The sequence below is a fragment of the Phycodurus eques genome, chromosome 19 (assembly GCF_024500275.1).
Source record: "Phycodurus eques isolate BA_2022a chromosome 19, UOR_Pequ_1.1, whole genome shotgun sequence".
NCBI classification, from domain to species: domain Eukaryota; kingdom Metazoa; phylum Chordata; class Actinopteri; order Syngnathiformes; family Syngnathidae; genus Phycodurus; species Phycodurus eques.
The window spans coordinates 1,249,122-1,272,955 of NC_084543.1; the positions used below are offsets into that span (position 1 = coordinate 1,249,122).

The 23,834-nt window shown below is 45.2% G+C and overlaps 2 protein-coding genes across 5 annotated transcripts; one reads left to right on the plus strand and one right to left on the minus strand.

Annotated features, from left to right (window-relative positions):
* Positions 1 to 26: 26 nt before the first annotated feature.
* Positions 27 to 23,358, minus strand: polr3a (polymerase (RNA) III (DNA directed) polypeptide A). Of its 4 annotated transcripts, none has more exons than XM_061705575.1 (32): positions 22,998 to 23,358; positions 21,557 to 21,692; positions 21,329 to 21,466; positions 20,266 to 20,437; positions 20,030 to 20,184; positions 19,065 to 19,304; positions 18,410 to 18,572; positions 17,846 to 17,982; positions 17,672 to 17,775; positions 17,464 to 17,605; positions 16,746 to 16,886; positions 16,588 to 16,657; positions 16,245 to 16,372; positions 15,578 to 15,716; positions 14,683 to 14,847; positions 14,433 to 14,605; positions 13,367 to 13,478; positions 12,623 to 12,741; positions 12,409 to 12,546; positions 11,008 to 11,178; positions 10,394 to 10,507; positions 9,005 to 9,091; positions 8,222 to 8,304; positions 7,979 to 8,149; positions 7,780 to 7,873; positions 7,605 to 7,697; positions 7,242 to 7,406; positions 6,632 to 6,796; positions 6,379 to 6,510; positions 5,092 to 5,224; positions 4,551 to 4,701; positions 27 to 615 (listed from the first exon to the last, which is right to left on the minus strand). In XM_061705575.1, exons 1-31 carry the CDS (start codon positions 23,039 to 23,041, stop codon positions 4,553 to 4,555), a joined length of 4,173 nt encoding a protein of 1,390 aa, XP_061561559.1. In that variant the 5' UTR covers positions 23,042 to 23,358; the 3' UTR covers positions 27 to 615; positions 4,551 to 4,552. The 4 variants fall into 4 exon arrangements, with proteins under 4 accessions (XP_061561559.1, XP_061561560.1, XP_061561558.1 ...); XM_061705576.1 differs by lacking the exon at positions 27 to 615 and adding an exon at positions 627 to 4,344; XM_061705574.1 differs by lacking the exon at positions 27 to 615 and having other exon boundaries at positions 4,432 to 4,701; positions 22,998 to 23,357.
* On the plus strand, positions 1,185 to 3,224 carry LOC133395234 (pyroglutamylated RF-amide peptide receptor-like). Its single transcript, XM_061663994.1, has 3 exons — positions 1,185 to 1,222; positions 2,638 to 2,726; positions 2,824 to 3,224. Exons 1-3 carry the CDS (start codon positions 1,185 to 1,187, stop codon positions 3,222 to 3,224), a joined length of 528 nt encoding a protein of 175 aa, XP_061519978.1.
* Positions 23,359 to 23,834: the final 476 nt, after the last annotated feature.

The following is a 23,834-nucleotide window of genomic DNA, read 5'->3' on the forward strand; positions in this document are numbered from 1 at the left end:
GGGGACATTTAAAGAAGACGATAGTACAATTTCTTTTTTTTTTTTTTTATGTGATAGCTTTTTCTGCTAATAATGTATATAATGTAAATTACCGGTTAGGTAAAGACAAAAATTAAGAAAAAAAAGGAGCGGCGTGTGCAGACTCATCAGTATATTACACCGTTTTATTGTATAGTTCTTGTATATACATTGGTGAATGAAAAGCTTTTAAATGTTAATATTTATTGAATTTTTAAGTGGTACGGAGCACAGTAAAAACCTGTCAAAAAAGAAATGAGATTTGTTTTTGTTTTTTTATGTACGTTATGTGTGATGACAACATTAGGTGCACCTCATGACATGCGATTCCAGGACTCAGAAAGATCAGAATATACTTTCTTCAGATAAACAGAAAAAAGGTGACAAAATTGGGAGCTACATGCTTTTTTGTAATGTACTGTATAAAATGTGGACATATGTGCTTTTCACATTCTGAAATACATGCTATTTTTTAAAACAGTGTAAAATTTGGAGCTATCCATCCATCCATTTTCTGTACTGCTTTGTCCTCACGCCTGGTCGCGGGCGTGCTCGGAGCCTATCCCAGCTATCTTCGGCCGGGAGGCGGGGTACACCCTGAACCGGTCGCCAGCCACATAGAAACAAACAACCGTTAGCACTCACATTCACATGTCCTACGGACAATTTAGAGTCTTCATACCGTGCGTGTTTTTGGGATGTGGGAGGAAACCCACGCAGGCACGGGGAGAACATGCAAACTCCACACAGGCGGGGCCGGGATTTGAACCCCGGCCCTCAAAACCGTGAGGCAGATGTGCTAACCAGTCGGATTTGGAGCTATGTGATTTTTCTTTTTTCTTTTTGGGATACACGTGCGTGGCAGCTAACTCTTAACCCATGTTTCTTACCCACTTGCTGAGAAGCACTGGGCTTTATTTTCCAAGAATGCAACCACTAGCACCACTCTATAGTTTTCTGAAATTCCAAAGAGACTTCATACACAATCAATGCACGAAGGTAAGAAGGAAAACTGCATTAATACCATTCAAAACAGCACAGAGAAAAAAGAGACCAGATTTTAATATTTGCCAACAGCAGCAGGTGTTTAGTTGTATCATTCGCTTCGATTTATTATCCTACAGTAAACTGACCACTGACCAAAACAAGCCGATCATAAACATACAATGCCCGAGAAGGAGGCCGAGGCGTCTGCAATCGCTGCGTCCGTTGTGGCAGCCGCAGATAGGAATAGGGAGGTTATCGTAGGAGAAAATATCCATTTGAAAACCCTTCAAATTAACCTCAAAAAGGACTTTTTTTTTCATACACAATCCACCCCCGTCGGCCCTCGTCTCTATCCACCGCGAATAGCGAAAATCTGTGAAGAACGGACAGCCATTAAAATTGCATTGAAAACACAAATGTAACCCATATTCCGCCAAGAAGCATTTTCCACAAAACACTGGGACAAGGCAACTTTATTTGCATAGAACAACAGGCCAATTTCAACGGCTGAACATCAAACCTTGAAAGCGTCAATTCAACAAAAAGCCAGCATCAAACCTTTTTGTTGTAATGACTCAGCTGCTCCTCCAGAATCGCTATCTGACAAACACACACACACACGCGCGCAAGTGCCGGCCATGTAGCAGCAGCGTTTGTGCACGTTGGGAATTCGAGCGTCATGTTGTGTCATCACGAGGCACGAGCCGCCATCACCTTCGGATAACAACCTTCAGCAAAAATATTACGGCGCTATCGCAATTACAGCTCCAAATCCATTATTTTGACCATTTAACACAACCCGTTTTATTTTTATGTATTTGGTACATTGATAATAAATGTGTACCATGTTAAAGGCAGTGAGCATTTTCTAAGCATGGAACATAAAGATCTAAGTCAGGGATATTAAGGGTGCCGGTCTCATGTGTTCATTCACATCGTTTTGCCTAAAGTTTTTGTCAAAATGACAAAGGAGATCTCCTGACAACTTTGGGATTGGGACCTCGAGAAAGGCTTGGGATGTTTATTGTCCAAGCGTGGAACTCGATTATCTAAATCAGTGCTATTAAGGGAACTGGTAGCCTTTGACGTCAATTAAAATAATTTCACCATTTGCATCCCTTTGTCGACTGAAGCCCTCAGGATCGAGTGAGGGATGAGAAGTTAATTTTCCAAACATGAAACTTGACCATCAAAAATCAGGGACACTAAGGGACCTGGAAGCTTTAGGTGGCTCATGACATCAACACAAAGATTCGGCCTTTGTTCGTATCCTTTTGTCCACATTGAGTTGACCCAAAAAGACAACGTGAGAAGACATCTGGAAAAAGTAAAGGACGGGATGTTCAGTTCCAAAGCACGGAAGTTAATGATCTAAGTCGGAGCGATTAACAGGCGCTGGAAGCGTAGGGTAGCCACGGCTAGCTCATTACCTGAACTGACAGACTGCAATCGTTTTCTTTTTTTGTCCATGCAGTTTACGTAAAAAGTGGAGCAGGAGATGTTCAGACAACTGTGGACCTTTCGGATTAGAGGAGGTCCCGTATATATTCTCAGAATACGATGGGCAAAAGCCTCAAGCGAAGGACACGTGACAAGAGCTGTTGTCTTTCACTTTGTGTTTGTCTTCTGCAGGAACAAGAAGAGAGCGGTTAAGACGATGGTCATCGTTGTTCTGCTCTTCACCGTTTGCTGGTCACCTTTCCACATGATCTTCGAATACTGTAAATACCACTACGTACAGCTTGAGGTCTTGCCGTTTACGTCGTACGTCTCCGCGACGCTGGAGTCGCGACTTTTCCCCGTCTGCCGCTCCTTTAGACGACTCGGAGAACAAATACGACGACGCGACGCTCAACACGATCGTCGCCGTCGTGCGGGCCGTCGGCTTGCTCAACAGCTTCGACGACGCCGTCGTGTACGCCTTCACGAACGGGAACTTCAAGAAGAGCTGCGTCTCGGCGCTCTCGAAGCGCACGCGGCGGCCCGCCCGTGCGCAAACCAGAGAGGCCTTCTCGGAGTCGGAGTCGGACTCGGGCGACGGCTCAAAGCGGCGCGCGGCCGACCGAGGCGGGGAGGTCGGGAAAAGCTCTCCATCGTTCAAACCGAGCTCGCCGCAAACTGCGACTCTCGCAGAGGATCCGACCCATTCGATCAGATTGGGACAAGGATCTAAACCTTTTGAAACCCTCGCTGATTTGGACTGTATAGAATACAAATGAATACAAAAAGCATTTCAAAACAGCCGTAGCCCAGATGAACCCTGGCTACAAGGTCTTTGAAGAACTTCAAGGCTAAATGTGGCTGCAGCCGTTTCATTATTTTGTTTGCTTCATGGTTCACATTATTATGATTATTGTATTATTGCTTGAGATCTTCCGGGCAGGCTAATTGCTTTTAAATCTCTTCCAGCTCGTTTTTATTGTTTGGCCAACACACTTTTATCGGTGTTGGTTTTCTTCTCAAAATGTGTTTTATTGATTCTTTTTGTCTCGTTTTGTTTGTATATGTTATTGTAAAGCACTTTGTTTAGAAATGTGAATAAAGTCGTTGTTATTATTGTGGGGATTTGGAAGATTTGTGTAATGATTCTTGGAAACAACGGCTAAACCGTTCTTGTCGGATGTTTTTTGTCGTTGAAAATATTGCTGTGTTCAAATGAGTCTCTTTTCATTTGGGAAACATACTGTACGTGTTGTCTTTGTTTTTTGTTTTTTAGAATCAATCGCATCTAAGGGATCAAGGTCCTTCAAGTGAAACAGAAATGAACACAAGTGAGCCAAAACTAGCAGCCATCATATAAGGTTCGCACTGAAAATGATTATTCTCGAAAAGTTCCAATGTTATGAGCGGGCCGGTAAGGAAAGCGTAATTCAAGTGTGTTTCTGACAGCGCTTTATTCATTTCCATTACACGTTAATACACAGTGGAAGCTCGAAAGTCAAATGCAATTCATTAGTTATTTTGAAAACAAATTTTGCCTGAGGAAATATGATTGCTTTCCTATTTGAACATTCTTAACTGTCGTCCAAAGTATAAATGGAAGTAAACAACCATAGAATAAATGTAAATAACTCAAATAAAGTGGCCACTTCAGGGTATTGATGGACGTAATAAGGCCTTAATTCCATTGCATTGCTCAAATTGTACCGAGCAGCCGGACGCCTTCCTTCCTACGTCATCGGAGGTCCTACTCACTGAGAACATTTCTCGCAGTGACATCACGTGATGGACTCAGCCGAATTGCCGTCGAGCTCAAGTCTCGTGGGATTTGTGTTTGACTTTTGAGTGGTTCAACTCCACATTGCGCCACTTTGTGGCCGTTCAACTTTGGAGGTTCCACTGGACAGAAACAGAAACAGAAACCTTGAGGCGTTTTTGTATTGCCCGTGCATTGAGGGGATCCTCAAGTTACAAAAAAAAAAAAAAAAGAGAAGAAGAAATCCTCCCTCCCTATACGCTCTTCTCTAAATAGATCAACTCACAAAAGCAATTCTCTCTTACATGTCCAAGACTCTCCAAGGAAATCAGAAACTTCATGTTCTCACCGTTACGTGACGAGCGGTACGTGAAAGTCGGCGTTGTCGAACAGCAGGGGCCTTTCGGCCAGGGGCGGGTCCCGGTCCGCCTTGTGCAGCAGTTTAAACAGGCCGGTGCCGATGTTCATCGGAATGCCCATGATGATGCACTCGGACACGCCTGCGAACGGGACCGAGGCGTCAACGACAAATGCACTCGGACAACCGTCCGGTCTTTTGATTCTACTTGGCTGCAAGCAACAGAGGCGCTCGTTTGTGGGGTACGCACAAATTCATTTGGAACACAACCGATTTTCTAAAAATGTGAGCCTCAGGTTGAGTTGTGTTGAATTAACGGTTAACTTGATGTAAGTTATATTATTCAGTACGCTGCAAAATCAAGAAACGATTTTGAGAGAGGAAAAAGTGCTTCTCTCTCTCTTTGCACAAAATTCAAACCATTGCTATCACGCTTCGACTTGATTAACCAATTGTGAGTTAAGAATTCCGACTCTGAATCAGCATCAATATTAGCGGCGCAAATCAACAAATAAATGAAGCCTGGGGTTACCGCAGACCGAGTCCTTCTGGCCGAAGTAGGCGGCGTCGAAGAGGTGGTCGGCCGTTTTCTCGAAGGACGCCAGCATGAGGACGCTCTCCTTCATTTTGGCCAAGCCGAACCTGGTGATTCCGAGTATCTCTCCCTGTTTTGTTTTTTTTTTTTTTTTCAGAGGGAAGGATTGTCAAGGAATGTACTTACGCGACATGGCCTAAACCCATCCGATGTCAGCTGGCTTTATTTTAACACGGCTTTCGTCATTCGCTCCACGAACTGCGTCATCTAATCTCACAATTCGGACGCAGACTTTTCACTATTCTGTTCCAGTGTCAGGTGCCCAAAAGTCTTCCACCTTCCGAAGCGTTGGCATTTCTCTCCCACAGAATTGGCATGACAACGATTCACGCCGAATTTTGACCTTCTGCTTCCAAAGCGATGCAATGCCGCCATGTACAGGTATCGCTTAGTCGTTACAGTTGTGTAGAAACTTCCATTTCACGGGCAAGTCCCTCTTCCACGCCTACCGCTCGACTTGACAAATCTATTCGTCGTTGGCACTAAACGGTTGGATTCCATTTTCACAAATACAAACTCCCGCGACAGTGAATGAGTTCAAATAAAGAGGCAACATTTGAAATGTTCGACAATTTAACATCTTCCCTTTGGGGTGAATAAGTAACGACAAAACTGTCACCGACGTTAACATGCGTGCATACAAAATCCCGCACAGGCATGCAAGGTAGGTTGCTAATTTTGATCAACACTTTTGGGCAAGGAAAAAATAGGGCCGTCAACGACGTCGAGCTGGCGGCTTGCAGTTGCGTGTTTCAATGGCACCTTAAAGACGCGTTACTGAGGAAATGAATTATCCGGCTCACCCTGCGGCTAACTGACCGCTTTTGCAACGGATAACGGGCCCGATCCTCGTCTTTGGCAATTGTTCAGCACCATCCGTTCTTTCACAGCCTTCCACCGAGCTGCTTCCTCGTCATCCGCAAGATAAAACAACGGGAAAATAATTCTGCCCGTGTTTGTTGCTTAGCAGCTGCGAGTGAAGTACAGAGCGATATTTGCTGCGTGCGTGCGGTATGAAATCATTTGGTGGCGTCACTTTCAACGTACTTTGTTTTTGCTCATTGCTGCAAACCTAAACACATTCCAATTCTTGACCAAACTATGAGCTGCCACACGCTTTGAACTACACAAGCCGCTAAGATTTCTTTTATTTTGATGGAAATATCGGATATATAGCGTCGACTTTCCCGGTCCTAGGACGCAAACACTAATGAGAGACGGCACCTTGTAGGACATGAGGTCGGCGAGGAGCATGACGTGGCGCCGGTCGATGCTCATCCCGTGGTTGGTCATGGTGTACTGGATCTCGTTGATGATCGTCGACCTGGCCGCCTCGATGCCCAGCGTCTTCTCCACCTGCGGCAAAATCAAAAGCTCCGTAACGACGTCGGGGCCGACGGCCGATTTCGTCGAGAAGACCCTCGCGGCTCGCAGAAAAAGGAAGATGCGGGAGGTGGCGTCTTGCTTTCGCTCGCACCTCGTAAGTGTTGTTGGAAGTGGTCCTGCTTCCATTCACGCCGTGGGTCGCCATGACAGCACGCAGGTTGTCGCCCTCCACCAGCAACTTGTACTTGTTCTTGCCGCTCTGCTCGTCGATGTGGATGACGGCGCGGGTGACCTCGGGTATACCTTGGACCACCACCTGCGAGGCGAGCAGACGAGATTGTGTTTCAAGTAGAACGCAACGACATGTTCAGAAACCAATCTTTTTAACACCGTTTCTCGTAGTCAATCCCGTGAATTGTGCAAATACCACAGATGAATGGATGCTGCATTCTTTTTTTCATAGCTATATGTTAATATGCATCATATTGACTGTTCATTTATTGCACATCTTCTAAGATCATAAATATACAAACAAGTAGCGAGCGAATGATTCTGCCATGCATTTTTTTTTTTACTGCTTGTCATTAGTTGCGGTTGCGGTGGAGTTGATCTCAGCTGACTTGAGTCACTGGGAGGGCATAGCGAGGCAACCGACACGGACGGATCAGCGCAAAGTCTGCGACTTCAGCGGCGCTGACGCACCTTCCGCCTTCCGCCGCACAGTGTTTTCCCGTTCCTTGCCAACTTGGCCGCTCTCTCACCTTCGGCAGCTCCGCCTTCAGCGACTGCATGACGTAGTACATGGAGCTTTTGCTGCTTTCCCGCGGCGACACGCACACCACCGCCTCGCCGTGCACGGCGACGTCTCCCGGCTTCACGCGCAGCTTCGACATGCAGATGGAGTAACGCACAGTCTCGGCGTTCACCTAGGAAAGCGAACGACAAAGTCGTGGCCGTGACCGCTTAAAAAGACAATAAGCCTTTTCGTAACATATGTGAATCCTAGGCGCGAGGGTACTTCAGGCTCTACCGTGGTCAAATAACGTGGACGGGTTTGTTTACTATGAGAACGCTTGAGCTTTTGCCGCTCGGAAAAGGTTTGCACAGCACGTTATCCGTTTTACCTCCAGTCGCAGAAGCCTTATTCGCTCCAGGGACAATTTGACCAAGATGAAACAGTCATCAGGTAGAAAAACCTCTTCGATGTATTCAGAAATCTGCAAAGCAAAAGCAAGTGCAACTCATTTGTACTCGCTCGGGAGTGTCGTCCTTGGATTCCTTCACTTGACTTTGGGATACCTCGCCCAGGAGCGTTTTCTCAATCCTGCCCTTCACCAGCCGGGCAAAGTCGGCGTCGTCCTCCACGTCCAAATGCGCGGTGATGATCGGCGTGCTGAGCGGTGAGCATCGAAATCCAAATAGGATGATACGATGCGCTGTCTTAAAATCTACGTGGCAACTTTTCACCTCGCTCAAACAACGCGGTTAAACATCGGACCTGATGTTCTTGGAGGCGTTGATGATCTCCTTGATGCGAGGCACGCCGAGAGTGATGTTCATGGAAGCCACGCCGGCGAAGTGGAAGGTCTTGAGGGTCATCTGCGTGCCGGGCTCTCCGATGCTCTGGGCGCACAGGGCCCCCACCGCCGAGCCCGGCTCCATCTGCGCTCTGCGGGACGACGGGCAAAGTTGGAAGATCGCCTTGAATCAGTAGAACGGCGAGAACATCCAGCATGACAACCTCATGTATTTGTCCCTGCATGTTTCCAGAAACCTCTTCAGCTGCGTGGGGGTTATGCGGTCCAGCTGGTAGAGGACTTTTGGCTGCGGAGAAGTTGAGAAACGGTGAAAAATAAAGAAATAACCGGAGCACTATTAAGCCAACGAACACGAACTATCTGCTGAGCGAAAAGTCATTCGAGACCGTCCTCCACTCAGCAGATACGCTGTTTGCAGTGAGTTTTCTGCCTCAAAAGGCCTTGAGACGAATATCTAATACTTTGACTTGACTTTTGTTTGCTGCACGAGGTGAAAAACCTCACTGTGCGCGTGCCATGCGAGCTACGTGCTGAGGGCACAAATTCAGGAGGTTCATCAGAACGCATCATCCATTCTCAAGATTTCATGTGGGTGGCCCAAAGCAACGCCGCCTGCAGATTTATATTAGAGGACGAATTAGTCGAGATTTGGCCAGGCCGTTTCATCATCCCTCTTTCATGAATAAACCTGAAATGATGGAACTTGTCCTTTCATTGCGGAGGCGTCACCAGGATTCTAAAATATGTAGGTGTAAATCATGCGAAGGTGATTGGCCACCTGAATTTCTGCCCTTAGCACGTGGCTCAAGTAGCGCGCAAACGGTGGGTGAAAACATCCCAGTCGATATTCATCTCTAGGCCTCGTCAGGCAGAAAACTCACCGAAAATCAGGCACGCACGACGAGCTACCAGCTGAGCAAAGTGTCTCAAATGACTTGTTCAGCAGCGGCGGGCTTGAGATCTCCGCGTGCGTACGCGCCGTCTACCTCGCTGGTGCCGTTGTCGTTGATGCCATACTTGTCTCTGGTCTTCTTGATCCTCTCCGAGATGCCCTTGACGAATTTTCGGATTTCCTGCAGATGAAGAGAAACGAGTCGTGAGAGAAGTTCGTCGCGAGGTGACACAAAAAGCGATGCGCGTCGCGTGCGGTCGTTAAGACGCGACACAAGCAAACAGCGTTGGGAATTTAGGAGGATGACTTTGCTGCGGGCTTGGCAACACTCGCTCTACTGTTTAACAGTAATTCAGTGAAAATTGAAAAAATGGAACCGAAAGTCACGTTGCAAACCAAACAGTTGATTCAATGCAAATGTATTGAACTCTAAAAGTTAAAGACAACTGAACTGTACTTTGACAGAGATTCCTTAGCTACCAGTTAGAACACTTGGAGAATCATCGGTTTAACAAATTTGGCCATCTGTTTCGAAAAAATAAGAGCAATGACACTCCATTCGCGTCCCAGACAATGCGCAGCCACTATACCTCCTTGTACTTCTCCGAGCCTGTCTCAGTTAGCGCCGACACAAAACAGGAATTACATGTCATGAAATATTTACTCAGCTGCAGAGAGTACAAGGTGTTCTTCTTCAGCACAAAGCATCATAAAAGAGTTCACAGTATAATTTGTTTGTGTGTTTGTCACCAGTGTGCGTTACTTGGCAGGATTACAAAAGAATTACTCCAGTCCCTCAAATGGAGGCCCAGCGCAATATGACTCAACTGCAAAGAGTACGATCAATAATGCAACTCACGTAAATACGTAATGCAACCTACGTAAATTGACGCAGCTTCACATACGAGAGACAAGCTTTTGCTAATTCATTCAAAATAAGAAAGTAACAAATCACATGTACATAAGTATACACGGCCTTTGCCACAAAGGTAGTTTGATTTTAATTTAAAAAAAATAATAATTAAAAAAAAGAATCTTTTCAAAAGAAACAAATTATCACTACGGGGTGTTGTTGCATGTAGAATTTTGAGTTTGGTCTTTTTTTTTTCCCCATTCAATTTCAGAATAAGACTATGACAACGAATTCAGGGGGAAAAAAAGTGAAGTGTAAAAGTATTCACGAGGCTTCATTTTTAGAGACTTAGAATTTTGAGGAAAACAAATATTTTATCCATTTTGGAGTCGCTAAAGCTGTAACATAAAGTGTGAAAAAGGTGAAGCGCTGCGAAAAGTTGCCAGATGCGGTGAAAAGACAATATAGACGTATTTTCTTGTTATTGCCCCTGAGCCACAGCGCTGCACGTTATGACAATTCTTCATGAATAGCATCACAAGAGGTTTACAAATAAATACGAGGTCTTAAGGCATTTCATTAGTTGTCCGTAATAGATCTTAGCACACAGAGGTGCTTTGGGGCGCGTACCTCCAAGAAGCTGTCTCGGCAGCACACAAAGTCACCTCGCTTCATGATGGCTTCCGACGTGAGAACCAGCTCGCCCTGGCTGAGCGTGGGCTCGTCTGGACATGTGTGGACCGCCTGCGGGGACACAAAATGGCTTCGCGGGTCGTGCAACATGTTCACTTTTGGTGTGGAAATGAGCGTCTATGAACTACTTGGAGCTTGGCATCTATTCAGTGGTTCTATACTTTTTTTATCTTTAGTATCGGTACCGTACTGTACTCCAGTATGGACAGTAAGAACTCTTTCCACCGCCGCATCTATCCGCTACGCGGTACACCGGCAAATTCCCTTTCATCCTAATGCTGAGGTGCATTGAACTGTAACTCTACAAGCATTGTTCTTCGATTGAATGAGACGGAAACAATGGAGCTCGTCATGTATTCACTTCAAACCTATCCAAAGTTCATTACCACACTCGTGAATGTTTTTTATTTTATTTTTTTTTAGCAATTCAGTGATGACTGCACTGTGTTGTGATCGTTCAGTGTGTAACCTGAGCCCGTTTGATTGAACACAAAGCTCTTAATTTGCTGTACAAGTTCAGCTCAGACAGCAGGCAAATCAAGCACACTTACCCGAATGTTGTCCAGGACCCTCTTGAACTCCAGCGGTTCGTCCTTGCCCTCCATGTCGGCGGGGTCCAGGCCGTCTCCGCCGTAGATGAACTGGATGATGTCGCCGGTGGAGCTTCGCACCGTGAGGTCGTACTGGGAGCACAGATCCTCCAGGGACTTCACCAAACGCCGCTGTCCCCCCCAAAAAGTCACTTTTGTTTTTGTTGTTGTGATTTGAGATACAGGAGCTGCTCGGTTTACAACGGAGTATGAAGGCAAACATAACCCGAATTTGAATCCTCCCTCAGCATCTCTGGCGCTGCCCTCTCCGGGATAAGCTCATATCTTAACAACAGATAACAAGTTGACCAAATTAATAAATGCTCCTGTTCCACTGCTCTTCTGTCTCAAGGTGTCCCCCAGGGTTCAGTGCTTGAACTCCTCCTGTTCGTTCGTCCTCTACACGCTGCCCCTTGAAAATATCATTGGCCATCATAGCCTCAACTTCCACTTCTTCGACTCACATGCGCAACCTTGGAAGTTACTTTGAACGGCATGTCAGTCAAATCCCCCAAACAGCCTTTTCCCCACTCATTCATTCATAACATCAACTTCTCCAACAGCACTCTCGACGGCTCATCACCCAAAGTTCTCCAATTTTAGTACCTCTAGAACTCTGGCACCTGTCTGCTCACGCACTCCCGCTTTCGGGTCCGCATCACACCCCAGTCCTCCAAAAACGCTCTCTCCGAACAGATCAGTGATTGTGCTAGCTTGTCAACCTTCAAATTCCTTCGAAAAAGATCTGTTTCTAACTTGGGATCTTAATTTACGATTTAACTTGTGTTTTATTCATTTTAATGTAGTCTGCGAATATTCTCATTTATCCAGGAAAACAAATCCTATTCTCAAAGCATTAAATCGAATCGTGACTGGAGTGTTCAGGTTGCCTTTGAAGAAGTTTCATCTCTCATCCTCTTAAATACTTATCCTCTACTGAGAAGATGAATGCTTGAGTCCTACGCCGACCCCTGAGACTTGAGCTGTCCTGCCTAGTCTTTCTTTGAGCATGACCTGATGAGAGGCGAAACATCTTCTAAGACAACCTGAACAGTCCAGGTGCATTCGAGCTAATGCCCTGGGAATTTTAATGTGTCGCTGGTCCTGTAAAGCCGAGGTGTCAAACGTACAGCCCCCGGGCCGGACCGACGGGAGCCGAGGACGCCCTGTACATAGCTGCGTGTGTTTTCTGATGTTTCAATACGTGTTGCCCATCCGTTACACCCAACAGTCTGCTGTTTCGAAACAGCTCGGCAGCGCTAAGCCCCGATTAGCTCTGCGGCAGCTCGGAGGACATTGCAAACACCGGACACGTCCTTGAAGATAACAGATCCGGGAAGGGGATAGTCTCTCCGTCCTTACCTGCATGTAGCCCGTCTCTGCGGTTTTCACGGCGGTGTCTACCAGGCCCTCGCGGCCAGCCATTGTGTGGAAGAAGAACTCCGTGGGCGTCAGGCCAGAGTAGAAGCTGTCGGCCACGAAGCCTTTCGCGGCGGGCAACTGCGGAGATGAAAAAGCTTTGCTCATAAGATAAGGAAAGACAAGCACTAATTGGGGTTTATATTTTGGCTCTTACTTTGGAGTGCTTTTCAAAGTGAGGCAGGGAGCGATTTTCAAAACCATCAGGTACTCGAGATCCACTTATGGCCTGCTGGCCCACGCATGCAATCATCTGAGAGATGTTAATAAAAGATCCTGTGTGCACAACAAAGAAAGGAGGAAACAAATCTCACAAGTGTGTGTGTGTGTGTGTACACAAGTCAAGGAAGACATTATGAGAGGCAACAAACAGTTGCACTTTGACTTACAAGTTTAATTCATTTAATGACCGTGCTCTTACCTCCAATGTTTCATATGCCAAAACCCATTTTCCTCATTGAAATGAATCAAAACACCATGAATCCACTCCAGCCCCCAAAAGACCAATATTTTGGGTAAATGTATGTTCTTAAGAAAAATAGCACTGCACAGTACTGTACAAACACTTGGAGTCATAACAAAATGGAACGTAAAGAAAAAAAGGTTTTCCTTATTTGCTACATTTTTTCACTGAAACTAATTTTCTCTCTTTGTTTCCTCACTTTCAGCAGCATCTCCAGTTATTCATGGCCAGAGGTCCACAGCTTTGAGATTATTCGAATAACTGGCTTGTGTTAAGCCTTTATCGACTCCTTCTCCTTCGGTATAGTGCATATATATCGTAGAAGTATTACGCTCGTACTGCTTCGACAAGTTAAAAAAAAAAAACACCTGTAAGTCAAGGTATCACTTTTATAGATCTGCCGTACAGCAGAGGAATAAAAGGGCACACGGGACTCGCCTTTCGAGCCGCAGAGAGCCATGATCAGAGGACTGTTGCTCTTGTCCAGTTCCCTGAGGCAGGCGCTGCCAGCTCGGTCTCTGATGACCGACAGCTCACGCAGGATGAGGGCCTGACAAAAAAAAAAAAAAAAGTTTTTTTTTTTTTTAAATCACAATGCGCATCCAGTCTGCAAACAGAGACTCAATTTGTACAGTACGCTCAACGCGGCACCTGGAAAATGTCCTCCTTGGCACACTCGCAGCTACCAAAGCAAACGTACAGCTTAAGTGAAGCCAACACAAAGGCCTGTAAATGTCACAGCTGATCACTGACAACAAAACAGCAAGCTACCGAGCAATAGAAACATGGGATCTATTCACGGGGCTTTTATGGCTGGCGATCGGTCGGTGTATACGGTAGGAAAAGGTTAAGTGTTCATAAAGTGGAACTTCCAAAGAAGCCACGTGTGAAGTGAAATTAAATGTTCTGGAATCCGACTGTAGCCTTAAAAAAAAACTCTCTTAACTCTAAAGGCAATGTTTTGTTGAGGTTTAGTTTTAGTGGTTTGCACTTCTGCCTCCCAGATCTGAGGTTCTCGGTACAAATCTGGGCTCCACTCCGACATTCAAAAAACATATGTTAGGTTAATTTTTTTTAACGACAGGTGTCAAACTCAAGGCCCAGGGGCCAGATCCTCCATTTTATGCAGCCCATTAAATGATTTCAAGTTCAATTTGTTGTTAACATACATAATAACAATCAAATGCAGGGACAATTGTATACACGTAATATGACACACTTAATGTTTTTCAGGTATAAAGGCCCTCTGCGGGAAATCATAACTACGATGTGGTCCATGTCAAAAATGAGTTTGACACGAAAGGTGGGGTACACCGTGGGCACAACTGTTCACGGTGGAACCACCTTTCGCTCAAAGTCAGCAGGGATAGGCTCCAGCTCATTCGCGACTCTGATGTGGACACGTGTCACTGAAAATAGATGGATGGACTATCGCACGAGGATAAAGAGAAGCTAGCCACTGTTAAAACTAAAATAAAGCCCAACTACTTTGCACGTGACGTACCTCCAGGGTCTCCTCGGCCGAGCAGCCGGGCTGCTGCTGCAGCTTGCCCGTCCGCAGGGCTTCGATGTACTCGTCGCATTTGCGGTAGCCGTCGTCCAGCAGGTCCTGCTTGGCCTTCAGCAGACCCTGGCCGGGCGTCACGTCCCCGATGCCGATGGAAAACCCTCGGTTAGCTGGAAAGCGTAGGGAAAAACAATATAAATACCCCATGAAAGGCTCTTGAAGCCCTGGGAAGGAGGCGATGACGTACACAGATACACGGGGGCGAGTCGCGCGAGGCGGGACATGGCGTTGGCCGCCTCCAGCTGTCCCCAGTCTCTCAGCAGGATGTAGAAGATGTTGTTCTTGGAGCCTGAGCCCAAGGTGCTCTTGTCCATGCTTCCACACATCAGCTCGCTGTTGTGGATCACCACGACTGGAAACAACAGGCAGGCGTCCGAACACTTCGCAGTCAATATCACACGCAGATTAACATACGGCTGGGCTCAGAAGTTTACATAGCCTGGCAGAATTTGGGTGTGATCAGATTTCAATGGGATTCAAATTCAACTATAAGGCTGAACTTTAGACTAACACAGCAATTACAAATAATATAGCAATAAATAAAAGAATTAGATGGTCCCAGATTCAATTATATTTTCCCAAAAACTGCCAATATTTCACAAATTCTGCCAGGGTACGTCGGCGTATGAGCTCAACTCTATGTACAATTGACTGTTTTCTTTCTTATTCTTGATTGTTTTCGATATTACTTTTGTTAGTGTATTTTCAGCTTTTGTTCTACCGAGATAAGAGTTGTATGCTCTATTAAGTGACATTCTGACATGATCGAAAACGGTTTCCGTATTTCTTCTGGTTTTTGTGCCCAGGCCAAAGCCATGTCTAATAAATAAATATTGCATTGGCGCCATCTTGTGGCATCTCGGTGCTGAGCAACTATCTTGACGTGGGGGGAGGAGCTTCATTTAATCAGGCCATAGCCATGTGCAACAGAAAAAAAGCCATCTTGTGGGATGTATAGGCAATAACAAATCGTTTTACGCGCCCGTCAATTACTTGGGGATTTTCGCTATTCGTGGCAGGGCTCGGACAAATAGTGGGGGTTCACTGGCCTAATAAAGTGTATCAGCACGTTGGATGCTTACATGAGTCGTTGTGGCACAAGTCCTCGCCTTTGCCAGAGTACTGCTTGCCCTTGGTCCGCAGGTTGGCCTTGACGGGACAATCTTTGCTCGGCTTCAGGATGAGGCTGAATATTTGCTTGCCTGTCCACAGAGCCATGGGCTAGTGGACACAATGCATGAAGAATTCAACAGGGAACACGCGTACCGAAAAAAAAGATTTCCACAAAAGTCAGCAAAGGCTCAATTGTGACGTCTCAAAGGTGATCCTGACGATTATGCAGCGGTCACACCGCCATCTGAGAGGGAATTTTCCTCCTCAATCTGCTCGAAAAACAGTAGAGGCCAACAACCGTAAATGTGACGCCTACTTAATAGAAACGCTGAGTTTTGCCGAGCCAAGGACTCAGTGATCGTGATGTGAAACAGAACAACAGCCAAGTAGGAAGCTCGCTAAATGATAGCCAATCGAGAAGCTGGCTGAATCGTAGCCAATCAGGACAGGGATAGTTACGCGTGTATTGTGCTGTTTTGGTCATTTCGAATATGCCATACACTATATGAGGCATAAGAACACACCGATTTTTTTCCTCGTCATGTGCGGGGTCTCTCGTATTTAAAAAAATAAAATAAAAACGCTTACGATGACAAATCGGCACGCGTAAACCTCGTTTTCGTGACCATAGCGCACCTTCATTATAGCCGGGCGGGGGAGCGCGATCCTGACTTTTTCGTCCTTGCCCACGAGGATGGACGCCACAATCTGACAGGCTTTGGATCGGTCAAAGAAGGTGTCCTTCAGCGTCAGGAGGTAGCCGGCTAGGAGGTACAAACATGCCCTTCAACTCTTTGTTTTACTTCCTTCTTGACTTGAGGTCCACAAGGCACAAGGAGATATGAAGTTTATTTTCAATGCACACCCACAATATGTCCCGGGCCAATTTTGAAAGACAATGTCTTCATAATAATTGTATATATAAAATGATGAAGGGTAACAGCAACAATACGTGAGCGTTAAAGTAACACGCCATTACCTGTCAGGAAGTCCTGAATAGCAGCGATCAGCGGCTCGCCATTTCTTGGCGTGACGAGATTAGCTTTTGTCTGGGGAGATAATGGTGCAGCGTCGGAACCAATGACTTCAGGACAATGAGGGGAAAAGAATTACGATAGCAGGACCACCCGCATGTACCCCCATTAGCACCAGAGCCTCAGCTTTGGCCTCCTCGGTCTGAGGCAGGTGGAGGTTCATCTCGTCGCCGTCAAAGTCGGCATTGTACGGCGTGCACACGCACTCGTTGAAGCGGAAAGTCCGGTGAGGCTTCACTCGGGCCTGCGCAGTTGGAAAAACGGGGACAATTTAGCACATTTAGAAACGGGACATTGGAAATATATAGCACTATTTCATTCTTCCATACAGTCGTATTTGCACTGTCTTTCTGTAATACAGTATCTTGAATTTGAATCTTATGTTCATATCAGTTTCAAACAAGGACCGCTTCGCGTATGAGGCTCTTCTTTTAAAATGCCGCCTACGCACCCGGGTGCGAGGTGTCATGCTAAAGTTGTCCCTTCGGATAGTGAAGATCCATTGACGTTGAATCTCCTCATCGTCTTCATCCGCCGGAAATATCACAACAAACGAAGAACGCTGTTGTACTTTCGAGAAGGCTGACACGAGGGCACACGGCAACGCTCGGCAGTAGTGCCTCCCGTTCGTTAAGACTTTTTGATTTTCCTTCAGGATTGTAGAGTTGACGAGCAGATAGCGTTTTGAAAAATCGAACACAATGCCGACGAGACGCTGACAGCTGGAACTAGTGAGCCTGGCTGAGATTTTAGACGGACGTTCTGCAGTGGAGTTGGCATCGACTCATTTGGAAAAGGATGGGCGGCTGAAAGCAACTCACAATGTGAGCCATGATGCTGAGTTTGTGCAGCGAGGGCTGTCGATTGAACAGGACGATGTCTCCGTCGATCATGTGCCTCTCCACCACGTCGCCGAAGCGCAGCTCCTGCGCAATCTTCTCTCGGTTGCCGTATTTCAAGAACCTGTCGGGAAGCCAATGTTACGGTGGAGAATTGATATGTCGACGAAGCGCCGACTTCTTGCGTCACCTTTTCATTTGGTTGCGTCGATTTTCGATGAAGTTGGCGCCGGGGTGAACGTCCGGGCCGTTGCGGACCAGTTTCCTCATGAGCTCCAGGTTGGCTTTGTTCACCTTTCAGGACACGGTCACATATGTAACAAACGAGATGAGCGAGATGCACGGCCGAGGACGCGGCGCTTACTCTCTCCGGATAGGTCAGGATTTTGGCCACGTGCACGGGCACGGCCACTTCGTCGATCCTCAGGTTCGGGTCGGGGGAGATGACGGTTCTGCCCGAAAAGTCCACTCTTTTGCCCGACAGATTGCCTCGGAATCGACCTGCGTCATCGCGCCGCGTTATTGAATAATCATTCACGGAACCTTTCCAAGGATTCTTGGAAAATAAAAGCTTCTCTTTTCATTTCTGTCCGTGGACAAAATGAAACACCTCAGTGAAATTAGAAAGAGCGAAGAGATGTTTTTGTTCACGGCCATCACTGTGTATTGACTTCATTGTTTGCGTTTGAGTGCTTACACACACTGCGACTGTCACGTAATGGCGATAAATGGCTCTTTGAGAGCCGCGGTTGTCCGAGACAAATTCCTCAAAAATCAAGAAAATATTATGTTTGCAGGGAGTCAATAGTGAAAATTCCGTAATTGAGGCTGCCCCTAGCACTGTACTGCATAGAAAGCAAACGCTCAGAAATGACTACGGCCAAGCAAAAACCATCACATCTCATATTTTGCGGACGACTCGCGATACCTTGCTTGCCCTTGAGTCTCTGCACGAAGCCTCTGGTCCACTTCTTGGGCGCCATGTTGAGCGGGATGCCGGACAGCTCGCTGTTGATGTACAGCGCGCACTGCAGCTGCAGGAAGTCCCAGTCCTCCATGATCATCTGCGTCTTGGCGCCGCTCATGCGATGCTGGAGGACAAGAGTTCAATTCCAGTGTGCCGCATCGGTGATAAAACACTAAATTCACAACTTTTCGAGGCCATTTCAATCAAATGCAAGCCTTTACATCATGAAAATATGACCACATCGCAAATATTTACTGAGAGTGGAAGTATAATGTCAGAGTGATGTATGCTCTGTTTTTCACTGCCCAACCAACCGACCGACCGTTTTTCTGCTCAGACCAAAGCGAAGTGAAATATAAAAATATTGCTTTGGCGCCATCTTGTGGCACCTCTAGGCAGTTACCAACCTTTTTGGGTTACTCGGTATATATATATATACATATATATATATATATATATATACACATATATATATATATATATATATATATATATATATATATATATATATATATATATATATATATATATATATATATATATATATATATATATATATATATATATATATATATATATATATATATAACAGTGACGAAAACACGAGGCTCGGAACCTTTTTGATGACGTCGTTGAGGAAGATGATCTCCGTGAGCTTCATGGTGAGGTCGTCCTCGTTGGTGCCCGACTTGAGGTCGCTGACCACGGAGGGCCGGATGCAGAGCGGGGGCACCAGCAGGCGGGTGAGGATGAGGTCGGCCGGTTTGCCCGCCTCGGGGTTCATCAGCAGCAGCGGCACATGCTCTCGTGGGATGCGCTTGAAGATGTTGAGCACCACCAGAGGGTTGAGGTTCTCCTGCAGACGAGACGCCGGCACGTTCGGGACCAATGACCAACACTACGGACATTTGATGTCTTTTGTTATTTCCGATTACCAACATAATTCATATATAATTGGGCACCGGGGTACTTCTGATGGCACAAAAGTGAGTGACAACCGCTGAGCTGAACTGTGAGTGAGTTGGATAAATTGAGTCTAGAGGCGCAACAACTCATCGATATCGAATTCACCGACAACTATTTTGACAATCGATTAATCGTTTTGAGACATGAACTTAAAATTGTCCAAATCCTTGGAATTTCCTCATTCCTCCAATCTTTTATGTTTAATCGAAACAAGACATTTGCAGACATGTGCTTTTGCTCTGTAAAACAATGATCAACATGTTTGCTGATTTTCTGACAGATAGAACACACCAAATCAAGAACTGAATCATAATCAATTGATGTTTGTGCATTTTCTGCCCTGCCAATTTGAAATAATCGCCTGTTTTTGAATAAAGGGATGGAAATTTGAACCAGAAAACATTCCGGCTGAAACACAAAAACCAGTTAGTTGCAGCCCTATTTTTGATCAAAGTGTCAAACTGAATTAGAAAATTGTTTTTGGGTGTTAGATTATACAACAAATAGAATAATCAGTCACTTTATTTATTTATTTATTTTTTTAAATTTAAAATAGAAAGACCAAACGGTATACGGATTGGAGAAAGCGGCCAGTATGAGGGAAGCGGTTTTGACCTGCGCCCGCCCCAAAAGCGGCTCCATGAGTTTGTTGTGCTCGATGGCCGTGTCAAAGGACTGCAGGAACTCGGACACGAAAGGCTCCACCACCTTCTTGCTGCTCTTGTACTTCTCGTGGATGATCTTCAGCAGGCCGCACTTCTTCACCGTGCCTGAGGAACAAGACGGACGTAGAATAGCACGACCGCAGCAAAACGTCCAACAGAGAAATTGTTTGAGAGATTATTCATCACCGTTGAACGCCGAACAATTGAGACAAACGCTTCTTTTGCGGCATTTGTCTGAGATCTTCTTCTTCAGCCCTCGCTTGTGGAGGTACGGCAGGTTGGGCCGTTTCAGCATGTCCATGAACTGGAGCTTCTCTTCTTTGGTCAGCATGATGCTCGAGCACGTCTTGCAAATCATCTGGAGGAAAATGTACTTTTTTTTTTTTTTTTTTAAAAGGACATCCAAATTTTCGTTGTGCATTTATAATTGCGTTTTATAGTCATTTCAATTTACACTTAATATTTTATCTTGCATACTTAAAATAGGTACGATTGTTATTTATTATTTTGTGTTCAAACACATTTTTAGCTATAACGTGAGCTGAATGACTCTAACAAACGCCGTAAAGCCACTTTGTGCCATTTGAGATACTGTGGCGCCCCCTAAAGGAAAACATTCCACTTGGACAACAATGAAGTTAGGTTAAGACATTTTGAGATTATGACAAATTAAGAGACCACTGCAAAATGATCACTTTTTCTTGTTTTGCTCGTTATAAGTACGTGTTGGAGTAAAAATAACACTTTAGTTTGATTCTATATAATACTGACATTGGAACTCCTAAATTCGGAAAACAAATCAATTTGACTAGAGCATTTATTTGCATAAAAAAACAAATACCAAAAAAGATCTACTCATGATCTACACATCATATTATTTCGGTATCCACAATTTTCTAGACATTTTGTTGTTATACATATTTTTAAGACCAAATCATGTTTGAAATCAGGAGACATGGAAATTAGGTACAACCAATACTATTAATTCATTTATGCTAAGACATTTGGAAATAAATAAATAGATAACTGTCAATGTTAAATTAAAAAAAAGTAGACTGCCAAGTTAGTTTGTGGTGTTTGATAGATTTTGTTAATTTACATTTTTGAATCTCAATGGGAAGTTTTGTTTTGAAAGTCAATCTTCGGTGTAATTATACTTCCTAAATCGGCAATTCCAATAAAACTGTGCTCTCAATTACCTTACCCGGATGAAAATTCAAATGAAGAGTTTCATCCAAAGTGCACTTGCCTGCAAGATTCCAATAATGGCTTTGAAGTAGCCGACGTGAAAACACGGCAGTTCCAGATCCAGGTAGCCGTAGTGTCCCAAACAGTCGGCCAGATTCTTCCCGCACGTTAAGCACGGTCGGTCTTTCTCGCTGGTCCCCTGCGTGACCAAAAGTAGGAAAACATATCGACACGCGAAGGCTGCTGTGGTTCAAATTACCGGTAGGTGCTTAAATAAGGCATTCTATACCATGCGGTGGTCCAACACTCCGTAAGGCAGCGGCGAGTGTTTGGTGTCCTGGCTGTACAGGTTCTTGCTGACCACCTGAATGTGGGCCTGCTGACGCATTTGATCAGCTGATTTCATGCCGAAGCAAATGTGGCTTCTGTAACATGACAAAACAACAACACTCGTTTACATTCAAGTTAACATCATCTTGTCTGCCACGTTAAGTACATCGACTGCTGCTTGGGAGACTTGTTATTACCAGCAAGTCTCAGACTCAAACGGCTGCCTCTTGAATGCGGACTACAACCAGGAATCGTCTCTTAAAGTGCCTTGGGATAACATCTGTTGGCGCTCTCAAATCTAAATTGACTTCGTGTCTACGCACTTCCGTTGTGTGACTATTGACAGGGTGCCCCGGCAAGTCCCTTCACGAGAGCCTCCAGTTGGTCCCAAATGCTGCCGCTCGAGCGCCGACTACAACTAGGAGTGCGTCTCCCGTTGCGAATCGGCGCCATCGAAACAAATGCCATCGACTTGACGCGATTGTTCTTTGGCTTTAGGGGATGAAGCCTGCGCAAGGATGGTGTGAATGAAGGGAGAGAGGGGAGGGAGGAAAGAAGCAAAGTATGAAAGGAAGGGAAGCTAAAGCAAGGACAAGAGAAAGAACAAAGGATGGAAGGAAGGTATGAATGAAGGAAGAATAGACGGTGGGAAGGAAAAGGTGGAGGAAAGAAGGATGGAAGGAACGTAAGGAGGGCGGTTGGATGGAGGATAGATTTAAAGAAAGAAACAAGGAAAGTATGAAAGGAAGGAAAGAAGGAAGGATGGAATGGAGGATCGCTTAAAGGAAGGACACAAGGAACAGACGACAAAGGAATGGAGAAAAGAGGGGAGGAATGTATGAGCTAAGGGAGGAAACGAGGAAAGTATGAAGGGAGGATGAAGGAAATCGAGAAGGTGTGAAGGAAGGAAGCATGATGGAAGAATGGAAGGGAGGAATGAACGGAGGGAGGGAGGGAGGACGATGAAGAATGAACGATCAACCCCTAACCCAAGACAGAACACATATTTTAAAACCATCACACTGGCTTGAAACCCTTTACTTTAATAAAACTTTATTGTCACTGTCACAGAAACAATACAAATCTGAAATCCTACTTTGAATCTACGACATGAAACTCTGGTAAAATATAAGTTTGACCAGGGCACTGTTGTAAAATAGATTTGTAATATTTTCCTGGATAAATAAAGGTTAAATAAAAATAAATAAAATTAAAGAATAAAGTATCTGCACTTCTGACCCAGTCGGTATGCGCGCTGCCGCTAGCTACGACATTCTATGAAGTTAAACGGCATGACAGAAGAAAAAAAAGAAAAAACAAAAAAAACACACACAACAAGATAAGCTGTCATTGGCGTTAGCTTTAGCCTGCGCGCTAACTAACGCTAGCTCGCTACTCACATTTTCTTGGCCACGTCCGTCTCTCTGAACTGCTCCTTCACCATCTTGGCAGCGGTTCACTTCCCACGCGAAAGAGAAAGTAACCAAGCTTGTTTAAATGTGTTTTCTTTCGAGCTAGCAACATTAGATGAGCTTTGAGTTTATTTCTCCATGTTGTTGACGAACTAGCGCAGCAAACACACGCTACAGACTGCACGTTGGTGCTGAGTTCAATGTCTAATGGAATTCTAAACAAACAGCATGCTGTTTTAAGGTTTTCCACGCCGCTAGGATAAAATATATTTAGACAATTCCGTCTATATCATCTTTTACATCTTGTGGTGTTAGTGGTTAAATCCAAAGACGCCCCAAAGACGGCACAAGGACCAAATCATTCAAGTGCGTAGAGCATCTATGTCTATTGGAAATATACATTTTCCTGGGGACTATGAACGTTGCACAACTCTTTTTTAAAATAACTTTATTTGTCTACTTGCCACACATTCTATTCAATTTGATGCACACCACAACACATATAGGTACATTTAAAAACATTTTGAAATTTACAGATACTGTCTTTCATGTTGATATGTACACAGCACTGTATATTCGATGGTGAAGTGACGCTTAGCTGAGTACGGTACTACACCTCGTCACTAGATGTCGCCAAATACATGTCACGTCTAACAAAGTCCTGTCTCGCTGCAGCTGTACAAGTGTTGCACGTTTGTCAAGAGATGAGATGCCATGCAAGCGTCTATAAAGACTCCTAAGGGACTGCCAGTGTTTCTCCACACTGCAGGCAGCTACTGGATCTCGCTTCTAAAAGCCCCCAGAGCTCCTCTTCTTACACAAAAC